Below are 18,068 nucleotides of genomic sequence, written 5' to 3' on the forward strand. Positions count from 1 at the left end.
GCTGAACACAAAAAGAGTTCATTTCAATGTATTTATTGCGCAACACTGGGATGCACCATTTTATATGCACTATAGAGAATTTATGCAAGTGTGACCCAAGAAAAACTGACCTGTCGTTTACGCCACAGGTTAATGGTAATGATAATGGTTGTTTTTCAGCACTGGTCAATGCTCAACAGTTTCTGTTAGTTGTACTTCTGGAAGCACATTTTGGTGAAAGAGTAAAAGGAACAATGAATAGAGTAGCAGTTTTGTCTGCAGCCTGGAAGGTTAGCTTATTGACACAGGACCAGAAAAACAGACATAGAAATCGTGGAATGAACGGAAAAACAATTCGGCTAATAACTGTCTTTGATCATTTAATTGGGAACTGCATTAAAGCAGGGAATAATTGGGAAATTGTATCTGATCTGGATCTGCTGAAATGTTCACAAATGGACGGCCTGTGCTCTAATTCACTCTACAAAACTGTGACTGAATAAAAACATCATTGTATTAAAGGCCATAAAACATGATGATTTGCGCCATTTCGAGAATAAGACTACAAATCGATCTTTTGAGCGGAGAAAGATTGGCTATTTTGTTCAACTCCTCTCAAAGCGGAAGTGATGTTCATTAGGCTTTTGGCCCACCCATTTAACGTTGACGTACATTTGGACCAATCAAAAGCCACTGTAGGCGGGACTACCTGTAAATGACGGCGGCTCGTTGCAATGAGAACGCTTGGTTGTATCGTCGACGTATATAAGACATTTTCGCCGTAGTTTCTTTCTTTGTAATAATGTCGGCAAACAACGATGATAGGTAAGGAGTGTTTGTGCGACCAAACGAGTTACAGAAACGTACCGGAGTAGATTTTCCTCCATAATTGCCATCATTGTTTCTCTATATATATGTATTTATACAGTATTGTACATATAATTCTCTTGTTAAACGGAACATGATTATTAGTTTGCGTTCGGGCCTATTACGTGGAAATGCAAGCTATTCCTCACGAAATGTGCCGGTTTTCGCTGTCGGCGTTCTATCAATCGTTCTATGTCTAATTTTGTAATTTTTTTCTGATTGTATTTTTGGTTAGTTGTTTATTTTCGAGTGGTTTTACCACATATTTGGGTTGGGTTAACGCGTAGCCTCGAGCTGCAGCTAATGTCGCCGGGTGGTGTAGCATGTGACTGCCTGTGAAAGCGGTAGGTAGGCCTCTCGTGTAAAGAAAAAAAAGCTATTTAATTCTCAACCAGCGTTACGCTGTGAGCTGTTTAATCGGAAAATATGTGCAACATTGCCACTTGTATATCTTCGCTCGTTGACTCTGAGGCCGAATGTGATGCGAAGAGGACTGTAGGCTTTTTTGCTAGGTGAGGTTGTTGGCACATGTTGGCGGCGGATACGCCTGTGGTAACAATGCCGGAAGAGTAGGCCGCAGGCCCCCGATCGTGAGGAAAATTACATTTTGCTGCATTTGAGTGGGCGTATTGTTTCTTTTCTTGTAATGGCTGACTCTGTAGCATCGGTGGTGATGCTGATGCCCCACGAAAAAACGCGGCGGCAGTGAAGAAAAGTTAGCGCCGCGATGCTAGTAAGAGTTAGCTTTCATAGTTCTTTTGACAAACTAACGCGACATACAGGGCTGAGTTGTGCAAATTAAAGTGTTATGTAGGTGATTTAATCGCATTCAGTAAGGTCGTGGTTCATTTTCGTAGCATCTCCTATCGACCGTGTAGCCACCACCATCTTGAACGGGAGAAGCTAAAATGGCGGACTTGTTTGAATGGACGTGTGGTACTTGCTCAGTTGCTCGATACTAAATGGTTGATTACACGTGAAGAGATGCACCTTGGGGGGGGGGCGGGAGAAAAAAAAGTGAAGTAGAATTAAAGTTGTTGTTCATCCACAGAGACAATGGCCCCGAAGGTATGGAGCCGGAAGGCATCATTGAGGTAAGTTTCCACTTTAGTGTCAGGTGGTTCAAACATCAATTTGGACCAGTAACGTTGACCTTTCAATCTCCCCCCCCTGCAGAGTAACTGGAACGAAATCGTGGACAGTTTTGATGATATGAACCTGCGTGAAGAGTTGCTCCGGGGAATTTATGCCTATGGTTTCGAGAAGCCGTCTGCCATCCAACAGAGAGCTATTCTTCCTTGTATCAAGGGTGAGTTTTTTTTTTTTTTTTACCCATTTGTCCCATAATGTTTTTATAAGAAAAGTTTGGTAGCACAACAAACTGCAATCTTCTGTTCCTTTTTGCATTTCAGGTTATGACGTGATTGCCCAGGCCCAGTCTGGCACTGGAAAGACTGCCACTTTTGCAATTTCTATCCTCCAGCAGATTGATGTGGCACTGAAAGGCACCCAGGCTTTGGTCTTGGCCCCCACAAGGGAGCTGGCTCAACAGGTAAGGCCTTTTTGGGTTATGCATGCGTCGAAGTTGACCTGTTACAAGTATGTCCTCCCTCTCTGTGCGTTGAATCAGATCCAGAAAGTGGTGCTGTCTCTGGGTGACTACATGGGCGCCTCTTGCCATGCTTGTATCGGCGGAACCAACATCCGCAACGAGGCCCAGAAGCTGCAGGCCGAAGCCCCTCACATTGTGGTGGGGACCCCCGGCCGTGTCTTTGACATGTTGAACCGCAGGAACATCGGTGAGTTGGCTTTGTTGTTCTAGCACACCATTTGTTAAATAAAAGAAAACCTTTCCATTTGAAACAGTTAGGCGCTTTGTTTAAAAGATGCCTCATTTTTACATTTCCTCAGGCATGACGTTTTTGCAAAATGCTGGATGCATCATATAATGAATTATTTTATTCTCAATGGGTATCTACTGTTTATTGGCCCTGGATTTGGAAAGTGGTCCCTTGTGTTTCAGGGCTTTATTCTGCTACATATTGTAGATAAATGTCACTTACCCTGAACATCAACATGGCCCTTTGTGAGGAATAGAGGAACATGAGCTACTTGCTGTATGATGATGAAACCCATGCGTGTCAACTGACTCTGGAAGCGCTGTGGTGTGTTGTGACTCTGGCTGACGTTTTGCCGGCCAAAGTTTGCGACCCGCCAAGAATCCCGAGATATGATCATACTCACTTCTGAATACAGCTTGCAGTTATCTGTAATGGTCGCTGTGGTCTTATTGTCACCTGTGTGTAGTTGAACTAAATTAATTTTTTTCTCCCCATTTGAAGTGCCGAAAACCATCAAAATGTTTGTTCTGGATGAGGCTGATGAGATGCTGAGCCGAGGCTTCAAGGACCAGATCTACGAGATCTTCCGGAAACTGAATGAGACCATCCAGGTCAGAGTTCCTCAGGGCTTTGTTTGTGAAACGTGCAACCGGGGTTGCTTTTCTGTTTGTTAAACAAATGCTGCTCTTTTTATTTGTTAGGTTGTCCTACTTTCAGCCACCATGCCGGCTGACGTGTTGGAGGTCACCAAGAAATTCATGCGCGAGCCTATTCGCATCCTGGTCAAAAAAGAGGAGCTGACCCTTGAGGGTATCCGCCAGTTCTACGTCAATGTGGAGAAGGAGGTTTGTGTGAAGGCCTGGGCATAAGGGTGGCAAAGGAGGCTCCATGGTAATTGCTGGTGACCATTCCAGGAGTGGAAGCTGGACACTCTGTGCGATCTGTACGAGACCCTGACCATCACCCAGGCCGTCATCTTCATCAACACAAGGAGGAAAGTGGACTGGCTCACTGAGAAGATGCAGTCCAGGGACTTCACCGTTTCAGCCATGGTAACACGTCCGCTGCCTTGAAACCGATCACTTGCTCATGTTGCGCCTCGGAGTTACAACGGCATTCTTGTTGTTGTTGTGTTGCAGCATGGTGACATGGACCAGAAAGAGCGCGACCTGATCATGAGGGAGTTCCGCTCCGGCTCCAGTCGAGTCCTCATCACCACTGACCTGCTGGTAGGTGCTTCATTTTCTCTGATGTACAAGTTAGTGTCATCCATTAAAAGTGCCTCACTTGTATTCCGCTCTGTATTGTATTGCCTCTGCCTCAATTAATTGCATAATGTAACAACTTGAGGGGGGGGGGCTGTCCAGGATACCCTCTCCTTCCAACTGTGGTGTTGGTGAAGGACTGAAAATTCCTTGGTAGAGAAATTGCTGTCTGCACTCCACTGTGGCTGGGTTCTTGTCCCTGATCAACAACTAAATAGCATACCACATTTCCCGTGTGCCGTTCACATGACGATATCCCGGTGTAACAAGTAACCCGCGTGCCTCCTTAGGCTCGTGGCATCGATGTGCAACAGGTCTCTCTCGTCATCAACTACGACCTTCCGACCAACAGGGAAAACTACATCCACAGGTAAGTCGTGCTGTGGTCGTCCAAAAATGACATGCCAATGGCCCACCTAACCACTCTCCTTTGCCACTGTCAGGATTGGTCGTGGCGGTCGTTTTGGCAGAAAGGGAGTCGCCATCAACATGGTAACCCATGACGACAAGCGTATCCTGCGGGACATCGAGACGTTCTACAACACCACCATCGAGGAGATGCCAATGAATGTGGCTGATCTTTTCTAAAAAGAAAAAAAAAAGAGCGAGCAAAATCCAGCCGGCCTTGTTCTCCCCCCCCCCCCCCCCCCCCCCCCCCCCACATCTACAGTTTTAATGAGGGAAAAAAAACTTGATGACAATTTCAAATTGGTGGACTTGACCATTTCCCACTGTGGAAGGAAGACTTTGCAGCCTTGATTCCTTCCCTGCTCCCAAATTACTTTTTGACTCAACCTGCTTAACACTGTTTGCGACATAATCTCACTGAAATTTAATTTAATGTGGACATTCCAGCATTTATTTTTCTTGTTTGGGGCGGGCGTTCTTGTGCTAACCTGCATCATCGACATGACGTTTTTAACCATGGGAAACTCCCTTCTCCCTTGCCCAAAAAAAGCACAACCTTAGTGACAGCATCCCAGAACAATAACTAAACGGTAACCCAAAGTAGTATCCTAGAGGCCATCCTTTGGAAAATTTGGTGTCACGCAAACAGTGTTAAGGAGACCTCCGATGTACTTAACTTGAATCCAGCTCATTGGGGACTTAGACAGGGCATGTTCAATAAAAAGACCTGCATAGTAAAATCAACTTTGACCGTTTGGAGACTCTTAAATGCTGTTTCATACTTTAATCTAGAGCAACCCCAAAACAAATTGAAAGATGAGCTTTTTATTGCATTTTACAAGTTCTATCAGCATCCTTTTCTGTCCCTTTTATGATCATTGAGTGGAGGACGGCTGCCTATAGAATTTACGGTGAGTTTGGTTCATGATGGGTTTTGGCGGGGTGGGGTCTTATTGTATTATAGTTGAGACTGCCTCCCTCCTCAACTGCCCGGTCCTCTTTGTAGTTTGTGTATTTTAAAGGTTGCATTTATTTTCTATTCAGATGGTGGCCACTTTGTGTGATCTACCTCAACAAAATTGTGTGCCCGGTTGGTGGGTGGTTTTGGGTGTTTGCTGTTCTTTAAGGACCAAACTTGCAGTTCAGAGATTCCACAGCCTCCTAACTCTTAAAACCTGTCTTTTGTTTGGAGGTGTATGGTGTTTTTTTTTTTTTTTTTTTCCGTTTTTGAACAGAAAAATAAATTGTTAACCTTTTTGAGACAGAAACAGTGTATCAAAATTTTCTACATTGGATTCTGTATAGTATTTATTTTTAATGGGCTTTAAAAAAAAATAAAAATATCACCTTTATAACAGTGTAATCTGCCTTGTTGAGTTTGAGTGTAAAAATAAAATGTCCAATCTTAAGAGTTTTGTTGGCATATTCCCATGCCGAAATAGGGAATGTCGCGACTCCTGCACCTTTGCCTATCGGGAATCATCGAGGACACTTCCTGCTTCCGTCTTTGTAACCGTCACGCCCCAAATGTTTAAACGTTGCAGTCGTGGAGGACTGTGTGACGCTGACTATCGTTTCACAAGAAACACTGCAATCGACTAAACAATTACATACGGCACAAAGGTAACATTTGTAATTCCTTCTAAAGCAGGGCGACGTCAAGACTGAACAAAGTTACGACCGAGCTGAAGCCTGCCTTATGAGAAGCCATTTTAAACAATATTAATTTCACCACTGGAGGGGGCTACTCTTCATTAAAATGACTTCCAATTGAGAAAGAACTTTACTTTAGTCAACTTCGTCAACACCGTCAAAGTTCACAAAAATATCAAAATTGTTCACCGTTATATTTGGCGAAACAATTTGCCTGCAAGCGTAGTTGCGTACAATCGGTCGGGTTTATTCCGTGGCTCCTAATACTTCTGCAGATGTGAACAAACTCCAAAAGGGGGCGCTAATTCCCCATACAATCAACAACGACAACCCCAACGTGAATGCTGAGTGGTTTTACCTAATTGTACACTCTTCATACGCATTATATTTACACAAAATGGCATAAAATGTGAAAAAGAACGATGGCAAATTAAACCATTTTACTATTTTGTAGCAACTGGGAGGACTAAATCGACTAAAGTTATAGCAAACATGGACAACTGTCAGACAACATCAAATAAGTAGTTTTATTTTTTTGGTTAGTGTTATTGTGCAGGCAGGAGTCGTTTAATGTTGTGTCCTGCCCCACTAGTCTAAACACAGTATTATGATTAATATTATGTAAAGTTTGCAGATTATGAATGACAAAAATCCACCTCTTTTCATCCACCTCTCGGGGAGGCCATTTTGCCACTTGCCGTCGACTTAAAATGACACCACAATTGCTCAGTCCTCTGCTTAATTCATATTCTGCAAACACAATATTAACTAGAATACGGTTTTTGGACTAGTGGGACTGCATACAACATATTGGAAAGACAATTTGGGCACTGACTTCACCTTTAATTGTACTTTTTTATATATATATTGAGCATTTCGCCTATTAGCATTCCGTCAAACTACGTGGAGTGATGAGTACTTTTCCTTCGTTTTACACGGCAATTACTTTAACGTCTCCTACTTTCCACTGTAGACATTTGGCCCACCATGCTATGACCTGCCATGTGGAATGGTGAGTAATTTCACTTAATTTGAATGTCATTATGAATGCCACAATTTCCTACATGTGTTGGTAAACGCAGAGCGAAATGTGCTGTCGTTCTAGGTGGCCCCTTCTTCTTCTCCTTCTTTCAAGGCTACGCCCCATGCACACCCATCCCCCCTACTGGCCCATCACACACACCCCTGTCACCCCCTGTTGGGTGCTGGGTGGGGGGATTATGCGGAGTGGGAGGCTCGTAAAGGGTCTGCCAGGCTCTTTCTGTTGTGTGACGGATGGCTGGGAGGCTGAACGGGGGCCTGCTTTGCATGAGAAGAGGAGCCAGCAGAGGGGAGAATAGAGGCCTATTCAGGGAGGCCTGTCACCCTCAAATCACCCCCCCACACACACATGCACACACCGCTGCTCCCCCTTCCTCATCCATCCCTTCATCCTTTTCATCCCTCCTCCATTTCGGCCTCCATCATCGCGGCCATCCTTACTTATTGATTTCATCCCCACTTAATTTCTGTTCCTTCACATTTCCCCTCCTTTCCATCAACACCGCACACTAGTGACCCCTCCCAACCATCCGGTGAGTTCCGTCACATGGGAGTCAGGAGTCATGCTATTAATGCAAAAGCAAGTCGTGTGACGCAGCATCCACTTTTGAAGGAGCAATAAAATTTAGAACTTCTTTGATTGGTTTTATCTGTTTGTTTTTCCTGCATACTGTAAAGTTCAGCCTCTAGGGGGCAGAAAAGTACTCTGAAAACTTCCTGAAAAGTCATAATAGTACATACATAACGAGCAATGTCCTGGCTGGTCCAACTGATGTTGGAGGTTAATGTTACCTATCAAATGTCCATTTAAGCTTTTATTTGTGTATACATTTTATTTCATTGCATTTTATGTCGTATTTATGTGAATTTTTTATTTTTGTTTCTACAGTATAATAATTAAATGCATTAGATATTGGGTAGCTTTTTATACTGCTTATTTTTATTTTTGTTGTATTTGTAATTTGTATGATTTCATGTTAATATCATTACCGTATTTTCAGTTATTTTAGGTTGTTTTAATTTTAATTCATTAGCCTATCTTGATTTGTATTTTTTGTGTACTTGTTTCATTTTTATGATTTTCCATAGTTATCTTTAAAATGTAGTCTCATTTGAATTTCCTATCTAAGTTCCTTTTGTCTCACGAAGTTATTTTAATAGCAGAGGATAACGAATAGTCCTAGTTCTAGAGTATTGTGTGCTTGAGTATTGTCTGTCGACATGTGTTGCAGCTCCATTTGTGAAATATTAGTTGCTATGCTATCCTTTAGCCCCCTCAATAGCCTTTTCAATTATGTGTTAGCATTAAGCTAGCAGCATTCTTAAGACAGCTTGTAATTGTCTTCATAATTTGAGTTGACTGTCACCATGCACCAACTCATACCTCAATTTTCTGGTCACAAGTCAAAGCAAAAAGTCAGCAACGTGATTGTATCTCAAGGTCCCACTGTTTATACAATGAGATTTCTTTGATTTTTCAATCCTTGGAAGAACATATTTGTACTCCCCTGTCTGGCTTTTGGGGATTTTTCCTTTCTGCCTTCCCTTGCTACCCAGTCTGTTTTCCAATTCAAAGAAAAGCTAGTTGACATTAGTTATGAAAGATTGACTGATTGATTTTTGTTTTGATTTTTTTTAAGTGTAGCTTGTGCAACTCTCCTCATTTCACCCTTATTAAGATATTGGCTCGCTCTGCTTTCTCCCCAAAAAGTCTTTGAGATGCTAATAGTCGCGCTCACTCCTGATTGGTCGGTTAGAGGCCGGCTGGAGAAAAGGATTGAGCCGGGGCGGGGGGGTGCAAGTTGGGCTTGAATCGGGAGGGCGCACTCGAACAACAAGTGGTTCAGAATAACAAGTTGCGACGAAGAGAGCCAAGTATTTATTTATTTATTTATGTATTTCATCTTCGAAGCGCCTGCTTTAAAAAACAAAAACGACATAACAAACTTGTGCGTGTTTTTGGACGGACTTGAAGAAAACGGCTGACCGGTAGGCGTCAAGACTAATAAGTTAACTCGGTTCACCCGGTGCTCCCGCGCGAGCTGCGGGAACACCAGGTGGACTTTGCCGGCCAGGTGCACGGCGATCCCCAAAAGAGCTAAACATTCGTTGTCGTTCGAACCTTTATCCTGAGCGTCGACATGTACAGTATGATGGAACACGAGTTGAAGCCCGGCGGGCAGCCGGTGCACCACGCGGCGCAAGGCATGTCACCGGTCCCTCCGGGCAGCATGACCCCGGGCAACGGCGTGCCTCACCCGGGCTCCAAAAGCGCCCTCCAGGCTCCCGGCGGAGGTGACCCCATGGATAAGGTCAAGCGGCCCATGAACGCCTTCATGGTGTGGTCTCGCGGTCAGAGGCGCAAAATGGCCCAAGAGAACCCCAAAATGCACAACTCCGAGATCAGCAAGCGGCTGGGAGCCGAGTGGAAGCTGCTGAGCGACGCCGAGAAGCGGCCGTTCATCGACGAGGCCAAGCGCCTGCGGGCCGTGCACATGAAGGAGTACCCGGACTACAAGTACAAGCCCCGGCGCAAGAGTAAGCCGGCGCTCAAGAAGGACGCGGTACAAGTGCCCAAGTACCCGCTGGCTGCGGGCAACCTGCTGGTGACTGCGCAAGGCCAGGGCGCCAGCCCAAGGATGGAGAGCTACGGATGGGGCCCCGCGGGTGGCTACGCCGGGATGCAGGGCGAAGCGCTCGGCTACACGCAGCAGCTGCACCGCTACGACCTGTCGGCCCTCCAGTACCCCCCCGCCATGACCGCCGCTCAGACTTACATGAACGGAAACAACTCGTACAGGTGAGCTCATTTGGAAAGAGCGTCAGTGTTTAGGGGAAGGGGAAAAAGAAAAATTTAATATGCGGGAAAAGTTTTTCATTATAAGATCGACAAATGTCGTGAAAATGAAAATCTATGTAAGCAAAGAAATCTCAAAACTTGTTTTAAAATCTTAAAAAGGCTGACGGGGAAGAATGTCATCTAATGTTTGAGACATTTTAAGTAATGTATGCAAATAAGTTCTACATTGTATGATATGAATAATTTTTTTTAGTCTTGTAAAGAGTTTTCCACATTTTAAAACGTATTTTATGTAACGCATTAATCTTTTCGTTTTTTAACAAACATCTTAAGTGACATTTTGTCCGTTCAGTCTTGTTTTTCACATGTTTAAAAAAAAAAAAAAGAAAAAGATATACCACCTAAAATACACAATCTACCTCAAGTGATCTTTTTGGCGCCCACACAGTCTTCAGTGACGATTCATATACAGTATGCGAAAAAAAATTACCTATTTTTAGAACAAAAAAAAATGCAGAACCGTTCATTCAACCTTGGATCTTTTGGAGCCTTTGGAGAAAATATTGCACTAATATTTAGCCCCAAATTTCAAACATTTTTTTAATCAAAATATGTTATATTTGAAAGGGTTTTTTAAAAGTGATTTTAAGTACGTCAAAGAGGTGGCAACTAGTGTATCCTGCTTGTTTGGATTGCACCTTACTCATCCAGGCTGTGTCTGGAATGCTGATCAGGAACACTTGATGCTTGCGTGTGTGGTCCGTGTACCCACAATGCTTCAGTGCTGCCTCAACGCGTACCCCTAATACACACCTGCTACTCTCTGCACTTGAATATAAATGTCATATTTATGTAACATTTAACTGCATATGTGCAAATAAAGACCTCTCCATAAATGCCTCACCACTAATATCAGTCATCTGATAAGCTCTGCAGCTGAGAAAATGTAAGAGTACCTCTTATTGGTAGAAAAGCAAATGGTACCTCCCTCCAAAAAAGGGCCCCATCCAATGTGTGGCAGTCTATGCTGCTGCTTACATGTATAAATTATTTCTATTTTTTTCACGAAATACATTAAAGTTAACTCAATCAAATAGACCTCACGCCAATAAAAGCCTTTCCCTGACTACTCTATAATCAATTGTTCATTTGTAAACCAACCAAACTGTATATAGAAAAAAAAAAATATTGTTAAACGCCATAGACGGGCTATTGTAAATGAGCACACTAGTGACACACTAAACGGCAGCAATGGATAAAAGCAGCGCATACACATATATATATATATATATATATATATATATATATATATATATATATATATATATATATATTTGGATCCTTTTTTGCATGTACCGCTGCCAACTATTCTAACCAAAATCTCCCATGCACAGCCCGATGTCGTACAGCAGCAGCCCCCAGCAGCCCAGCCCGGTCCCCATGTCCATGGTGAAAGCGGAAGCCGTGTCTCACTCCCCCCCGACGCCCACCCACCACCGGGGGCCCCTGCAGGGCGACCTGCGGGACATGATCAGCATGTACATCCCAGGGGGCGGCGACGGCGGCGACCCGGCGGGGGGGGCCGCTCCCAGGGGCTACGGCGGCGTCCAGCAGCACTACCTCACCGGCACTGTACCCCTAACACACATCTAGTAGAACTGCACGGGACAGTCTGCACTCTCGGCCAATGCCGCTCCTTTGGGGCGTCTTCATTCGGCATTGTACGATGTTTTTAATACACTTTTAGATTGATTCTTTGTGCTTCTATTTTTTTTTTTTTGCTTTTGAAGACAAAATAGATGAATTTGGAAATACTCCTTTTGAGTAGCTTTACTGCAAGGGTGGCGAAGCACTTGTCTCGCCCTTCCTCTCCACGCCTATCAATTAGTTTGAATGTGTAAAGATGATGTATCCTGCTAACGTTGCTGTTTAACTTCACCCATGGCCCACAGTCATTTTCCAAACCAAATGGATCCAACCTTGCTGGAATTAGAATAATCCCACGGCATAGCATCAAAAGAATACACTCTGCAAATAATCATCAATTAACTCATTGCACAAAAGATCCCACCCCCACACACGCAATTTCCATGTAAAATTGGATAATTTGGTTGGGAATTGCTGCTGTCAACCATCAAGTGTACGTGTGTTTTTTAAAAAAAAATTCAAACGAGTCCCCCCCCCCCAACCGTTGGCTTCCATATACAGTACGCGTGCGTGTGTGTATATACTGTACAGTAGCTGCTGCTATGGACCTACATTTGGTTTGTCTACATCATTACTAACGATATTTTGTAAATTTTTTAAATGTCATGTTTACTTTTTTAATTGATTTTTATCCTTTCTGTAGAAACAATTGTGAGGCTTAGTTACTGTATTTAGCGGTTTTGTAAATAATGTACACATTATAGGCTCTTATACTAAGAGTCTTGTTGCCTTTTTGATTAAAAAAATCTTTATTACTCTCATGACTATTAATAAAAAGTAAGTCTCAGTTGTGTCTTATTATTTACGTGTATAACAATAGAAACGGGCATATTGTTTTCTATTCTCTACAAATGAGTATTTGTGTGACTCACATTCTATGTAGTCCGGAGCTAAATATTCATTGAAAAATGATTCTTATATTGTAGAATTTTTCTTTTTTTTTTTTTTTACTTTGACTGAAATATGTTTAAAATATGTCAAATAAGGTGGGAAAGGGGTCTCTTTAAAAGTCTACCAATACGTTCCCATAAAAAAAAAGTTTGTATGTTTTTAATTTAAGAGTTACGATACAAAAGCCTTCAGTCATGTTCTTAAAAAGCCATTCTAGACACCGGCTTCATTCTTTCTTAAAAAAATTGTAAAAGTTCTGTACAGTTGCTGTTCATGCAACTGGCCGTGAGAGGGCGCCAACCATGAAGGGTGGCGTGTTAGCGACGCCCATTCCCGGAAGTGGCGCCATTTTTGAACTACTGTCGCAGCAAGAGTACGCGAATGTGTATGACAACAAATGTAGTTTGTGTTTCGGTTTGCTTTCGTTTATGGTGTCAGGCCTCTATTAAGTGCGTTCCATTAAGTGTGGTGCACACACAGGTGGACAAAATGGCCATATGCAACAAGATGGCGAGCAACTGCACTGCGCCTTTTCTCAGGTAATAGAAAAATATTATTTGTACATGATTTTGAATGTGGCATAGTGTTTGTTGCAGGGTTTTTACAATAGAGGAGCAAAACTATCGAGGAGCAAAACTATGTTGATTCAATCTCGTTTTTTTAGGCTGGCAGGCTTTGTTGACTAGTTAATCAAACCTGTCTGTGAATTGAACTGATTTGAGTGTGTGATTTATTATTAACTCTTTTCTGGTGCTATGTTAAACTTTTGGGTCTTTGGAATCTTCTACGATGTCATGAAGTTTGTCGTCGAAATTGAAATATTCTTGGGGGGGTTCTATAAAAAAAAAATCTTTGGTTTAGATGACATATATACACTTCTTTTGTGTTTACTATTCATGTGGTTTAAAGGCTCTCGAGTTTTGCTTTGGCAATGTGGACATAAAAACCAGTATCACGATTTTTTTTAAATGATTGTCGAATTATTCAAAACAAATGCCTGATCTCCATTGGTTAATTTTTATTTATTTAGTTTCAATTAATTGCTTGTTAGATTCTCTTTACTTCTGTGAAAACTGTGGGGTTTTCTTTCTTTAACAGAGGGGTCACAACGATTTTGTCCACGTGTGTATGTATTGGCACTTTAAACATGACGTCATTTCGCGACATGGCGGATGACGTATAGTCATCGCCTTGGCTTCATGGGAACATGTCGGTGAATGGGGGGGGGGGTGCTGGCGGGAATGATTTAAAGCTTTACTTTCTTATCTTTGTCCTCTTTAAAATTCACTTTCTCCCCCAACGAACATACACCCACCCAAACACACGCACACGCTGTGTGCACGCGCGCGCTCGCGCACACAAATGTGGTGGATGTCCCGCGCGTAATTGGCCGTTTCGGAGGCGCATTGTCCGCCGTCTTTCAGCACGCAGGTGCATATAGTAAAGCCGGAGTCTCCGCTCCTCCCTCAGGCGTCTTTGTTCCCATCTCCCGGCCCCCCCGCTGTGCAGAAAATGAGGGCTGCTTTCTGCTTTGCTTGGTCCTCACAGGCTTAACCCTTTCACCGACCGCCGCCTTTCACATGGAAATGGGCCAGAACCCTTGCACCGGCTAATCGGTCGGCGAGGGGAGGGGACGGAGGTCGGGAAAAAGAGAGACAGGGGCTGGGGGGGGGGGTTCCAGCCAAAAGTATTCCAAACTTCTCCAATGGAGTTTTTATTTTTGAAACATTTGCAAACTTTCAAGTATGACGAAATGTATTACCCCCGCCCCGCAGTTTTTGTAAATAGCTGTGGAAATGATGAAGAAAACAAAAAGTTGCCGTTCCGACAGGAAAAAGTGCATCTAAGGACACCACTTTGACTGCCATTATATCATTGCAGATGTCACTGACAAACTAGTCTGAAATTTTCCATTTGACAAGGAAATACCAAATACGGTTATGTTTATGTTTTACAAGCTGGCCGTCTACTTTTTCTCACACTGACCAACTTATTAAACAGTAAAGAGTTTACTTTATTTTTAGTTATTTACTCATTTTTATGCTAGTCCGGCATGTAGAACTCTTTGAGTAGATTTGAGGCTAGAATTAATTAAAAATCATGTCAAATTAATGATAAATGACAGTGTTGTTATGGCTGGAGACCATGGGGGGTGGTTGGGGGTTTGGTGTGTGTGTTGGGTTGTCAATGGAGGGATTTTCTGGTCCAGTAGCTCCAGTCACCTAGCAACAGGCAGCGAGGCTTCAACAAGTGGTTGTCATGGAAGCGCCGAGGCTGACTTAAAAGTTTAGTACAAAGAGCTGTGTGTGTGTGTGTGGTGTATGTGTGTGTGTGTGTACACTTTTTATAAACTAATCAAGATTGTATTAAGCCCTGTTTTTGTGTGAATTTTGCAAATAGTTGAGTTGTAGGTTTTTTTGTCTTTCTTTATGACCTACTCAATGTATATGAATATATGTAATGAAATGATGGTCTGCTTCTGTTTTGCAGGAAACTACTTGAGCAGGTTGATGGTCACAAGTGGTGAGTGGGACATTTGCTGCCCGTTTGACTGGTCACACACACGCAGTAGTGAACATTTCTCATTAACATAGAAAATGTTTTTTGTCAATCTACATATAAACATAAAGACAACGACAGTATACTAGCGGTGCTTAAATGTAATCCTGAAATTGCCACTTTATGGGATAGCAATCAAAATTGGCACAAAAGAATGACAGCGATGAAAAGGACGAGTTCCATTTACAAAAGGTAAGTGACGTTTGATGCAGTTTTTGCTCCTGCCCTACAAACTAATCCATATTCATCACTGACAAACACGTTTAAAAGTTCCCGATGGCCTTCTGGAGCTCCTGCCTGATAGCGTTAAGCCCCACGACGCCGTCATTCAGCACGTTGGCCGCCTCTTTGATACGAGCCACCACTTCCTTCTTGAAGGCTCTTTTCAGGTTCTTGTTGTCCCTGAAGTACTTGTCCATGCCGCCTTGAAGTCCTTGGAGCAGCTGTAAGATGGCGTCCGTCACCTCCGTGGCTTGCAAGACGGCCGAGTCCACCAAGCTGATCATCTGCACAGCTTTGCGCACTTCCCAGTCCTCAGAATAGTGCTGCGTGCTATATGCACCCGCAAACCTTCGCATGGACTTTAAATTCTGTCGGGCAAGTGTTGATCGGGATTGGGACAACATCGACAGGGTGTATCTGCTCCCGCTGGTTTTGTAGGAACCTTTTGGTGGACTTCCAGTAGTAGAGCACCTGCGCGACAACGAGGCCGTTGCAGGCCACCGACACCACATAAGTGACCACCAGCAGGGTGTCGCCTGTTTCCTGAGGATGCAAAAGTCATGCATCAAAAATTAAGAAATCCCTAGAGGATTGAAATGACCTAAGACTGGCATATCTAAACCATGGGAAAGTCTAGAAAACCAAATGTGGCATCATATGTATGAATTATAGTGAACTAATTTTAGAGCTTTACTGAGAAAAAAGTATAATATTTAAAAACATGACAGTTATGTGATAGCTGTAACAGTGAAAGCCATGATAAATGCCCAAAACAAAACACAGCCACACCGGAATACTTGCCAATGTATGGATTCGAAATAAAAAAAAAAAGAATTAAAATGAACATAACGGCACCATTTTTATGACATTTACCTGCACTGAGGTGAAGATGCGTGCCAGTGAGCCAGCAAACAAAATAATGACAGTAAGAGCGGACAACTGGCCCGTGTGTCCATTGCGAAAGTTGGTGGCCGCCTGAATAACCTGCACACATGATTAAAAAAAAGAAAAGAAGGAAAAAGCTCAACAGGTCAGTCCGGGTGACGTTTTGCCTGACCCTGCTCACGATGATGGCGGGCATGTTGGAGGCCTGCATGGCCGTGAGCACGGTGGCGGGGGCCAGTGGGGTCAGCAAAAACGACAGCACGCCCAAGTAGAGCAGCACAAACAGCGCACCTTCACGCACACAAGATGCACAAATAAGGGAGGAATAGTAGTGACCAGCAGAGGGCGCCAGACCCACAACTTCAATTTGGACAAACAATTATGACCAAAAAAAGCAACTCTTTATTAGTTAGGCTTTTTAATTAAAATAAAAAGACCAAGTGTAGTAAGGTTTAAAAAAAAAAGCTAATGCATAAATAGTGGCAACGCTTTTCAGAAAAAAAAGTAAAAAAAAAAAATTATAGACCATGTTTAGGGAGGGGCTTATTTAGAAAAAAAAGACAATGTAGACTAAGACATTTTTTGTAAAAAAAATTAATAAAGCCTGGAAAGGCTTTTTTTAAAGTAAGAAAATATGCCCATTTATAGTATGGCTTTTTTTTTTTTTTTAAAGCTAATGTAAAGTAAGGTTTTTTCACAAAAAAAAAAGAGACCATGTATATATTTAGTAGGGCTTTTTAAATGACCATGTATGACTCTTGGAAAAAAAAAAGTATGACTCTTGACCCCTGAGCTTTGACCCACAAACCTTGACCTCTGATCCTTCACCCCTGACCCCTAACCCTTGACCCCTGAGAACGGTAAGGCTTTTTTTTTTTTTTTTTAAATTACCAAAAAATGACCATGTATAATTTCATGTCACCTCTGCCAGTTCTTCCACTGTAGTGTTGGATGAGGAAGCCGATGACGACCGTCTGCAGCATAACGAAGAGCGCTTCGCCCCAGGCGCTGCGACGCGATAGGTGAGTGGATGTCCGGCAGGCGCTACCCGACGTCGTCTCGGGCCTCACCTGAAGGGAAAGCTGTAGGCCACGCTGTAGGCCAGAGATCCGGTGATGGCCAGCAGCTCGCCCAACACCGATAGGAAACTGACGCCCTCGGCGTTCTTAGCGCCAATCACCTTCACGATCTGAGGAAGCTTCACTAGAGGGCACACAAGCAATTGAATTCGGCATTAAAATCAAATAGTGTATGGATTCTTTTTGTTAAGGAATCTGAATACATTCATTTGAAACTAATCCCTTGAAACGTTTACACTCAAAATATAGCCGCTTGAAAGCGCAAAAAGAAATTAAGCGCAATACCAAACATTGAGCCCAGGATGATGACAGTCCCAAGGCATTTGCTGAGCAGAATTTTCAGACATGGCCCTGTAAGAGAAAGACTCACTTATTTTTGCACTTTAATTTAGAAAGAGGGGGAGGAGGGTTCTTGGTCAGATCTTCCTCATGCAATCATCGGCATCATTAAAGCACATTAGCGTTTTTCCATCTTGTACTCACCGTCTGTAAATTTGAAGCGCCGGAAAAAGGCGTCGGAACATGACGACGGCAGCAAATACTCCAACAAAAGCCCCTCAAAAGGATCAGGCAAAGACGTGCCGCTATGCAAAAGATTTACCTCCGCCATTTCGCTTCTGTTTCAATGATTAAACCTATTTCAAAGTTCAGTCGACTATCACGCACTTGTTCGTTGGACCTCAAATCACGTTGTAAATAGCCAACATGTAATCATGATGCATCGTGAGAGTACTCAATACGACAAGAATATTATCTACTAAATTAGAATACTTGCATAACAAGGTTTTGTAAATCATAAAAAATAACAAGTCTTGATTAAAAAAAAAAAAACTATTTTAATAGGGATAACCATTGTAGGGCTTGGCTTTGA

At 42.9% G+C, this 18,068-nt stretch overlaps 3 protein-coding genes, 1 long non-coding RNA gene and 1 other non-coding gene across 7 annotated transcripts; 4 read left to right on the forward strand and 1 right to left on the reverse strand.

Annotated features, from left to right (window-relative positions):
- The first annotated feature begins 692 nt into the window (after nt 1-692).
- LOC119128822 (eukaryotic initiation factor 4A-I-like) lies at nt 693-5,711 on the forward strand. The gene is made up of 11 exons (XM_037261622.1): nt 693-804; nt 1,898-1,940; nt 2,023-2,155; nt 2,259-2,398; nt 2,477-2,645; nt 3,189-3,298; nt 3,389-3,532; nt 3,602-3,739; nt 3,827-3,916; nt 4,243-4,322; nt 4,396-5,711. Exons 1-11 carry the CDS (start codon nt 782-784, stop codon nt 4,538-4,540), a joined length of 1,215 nt encoding a protein of 404 aa, XP_037117517.1. The 5' UTR covers nt 693-781; the 3' UTR covers nt 4,541-5,711.
- LOC119129767 lies at nt 2,963-3,101 on the forward strand. Its single transcript, XR_005099307.1, has one exon. It is a non-coding gene; the product is annotated as a small nucleolar RNA SNORD10 (small nucleolar RNA).
- A 79-nt stretch (nt 5,712-5,790) lies between the features above and the next one.
- Nucleotides 5,791-7,692, forward strand: LOC119128823. The gene is made up of 3 exons (XR_005099083.1): nt 5,791-5,983; nt 6,987-7,025; nt 7,119-7,692. It is a non-coding gene; the product is annotated as an uncharacterized LOC119128823 (long non-coding RNA).
- A 1,157-nt stretch (nt 7,693-8,849) lies between these two features.
- On the forward strand, nt 8,850-12,348 carry LOC119129260 (transcription factor Sox-19a-like). The gene is made up of 2 exons (XM_037262398.1): nt 8,850-9,854; nt 11,249-12,348. The coding sequence occupies exons 1-2, from the start codon at nt 9,196-9,198 to the stop codon at nt 11,505-11,507; spliced, it is 918 nt and encodes a 305-aa protein (XP_037118293.1). The 5' UTR covers nt 8,850-9,195; the 3' UTR covers nt 11,508-12,348.
- Nucleotides 12,349-15,106: 2,758 nt separating this feature from the next.
- On the reverse strand, nt 15,107-17,826 carry LOC119129105 (mannose-P-dolichol utilization defect 1 protein-like). Of its 3 annotated transcripts, XM_037262154.1 has the most exons (7): nt 17,681-17,826; nt 17,483-17,548; nt 17,189-17,321; nt 17,041-17,126; nt 16,291-16,409; nt 16,107-16,217; nt 15,107-15,776 (listed from the first exon to the last, which is right to left on the reverse strand). In XM_037262154.1, the coding sequence occupies exons 1-7, from the start codon at nt 17,805-17,807 to the stop codon at nt 15,564-15,566; spliced, it is 855 nt and encodes a 284-aa protein (XP_037118049.1). In that variant the 5' UTR covers nt 17,808-17,826; the 3' UTR covers nt 15,107-15,563. The 3 variants fall into 3 exon arrangements, with proteins under 3 accessions (XP_037118049.1, XP_037118050.1, XP_037118048.1); XM_037262155.1 differs by lacking the exon at nt 16,291-16,409; XM_037262153.1 differs by having other exon boundaries at nt 16,107-16,409.
- Nucleotides 17,827-18,068: the final 242 nt, after the last annotated feature.

Source organism: Syngnathus acus, chromosome 10, assembly GCF_901709675.1.
Source record: "Syngnathus acus chromosome 10, fSynAcu1.2, whole genome shotgun sequence".
NCBI classification, from domain to species: domain Eukaryota; kingdom Metazoa; phylum Chordata; class Actinopteri; order Syngnathiformes; family Syngnathidae; genus Syngnathus; species Syngnathus acus.

Excerpts from the sequence above, each read along its gene's own strand:
- LOC119128822 (XM_037261622.1), top strand. The coding sequence starts at position 782 with ATGTCGGCAAACAACGATGATAG. Across the intron at positions 2,399-2,476 it reads CAAGGGAGCTGGCTCAACAG|ATCCAGAAAGTGGTGCTGTC; the intron begins GTAAGGCCTTTT and ends GCGTTGAATCAG. Across the intron at positions 3,917-4,242 it reads TCATCACCACTGACCTGCTG|GCTCGTGGCATCGATGTGCA; the intron begins GTAGGTGCTTCA and ends GTGCCTCCTTAG.
- LOC119129260 (XM_037262398.1), top strand. The coding sequence starts at position 9,196 with ATGTACAGTATGATGGAACACGAGTTGAAGCCCGGCGGGCAGCCGGTG. Across the intron at positions 9,855-11,248 it reads AACGGAAACAACTCGTACAG|CCCGATGTCGTACAGCAGCA; the intron begins GTGAGCTCATTT and ends TCCCATGCACAG.
- LOC119129105 (XM_037262153.1), bottom strand. The coding sequence starts at position 17,807 with ATGGCGGAGGTAAATCTTTTGCATAGCGGCACGTCTTTGCCTGATCCT. Across the intron at positions 17,127-17,188 it reads GCCTACAGCTTTCCCTTCAG|CGCCTGGGGCGAAGCGCTCT; the intron begins GTGAGGCCCGAG and ends ATCGCGTCGCAG. Across the intron at positions 15,777-16,106 it reads GCATCTTCACCTCAGTGCAG|GAAACAGGCGACACCCTGCT; the intron begins GTAAATGTCATA and ends TTGCATCCTCAG.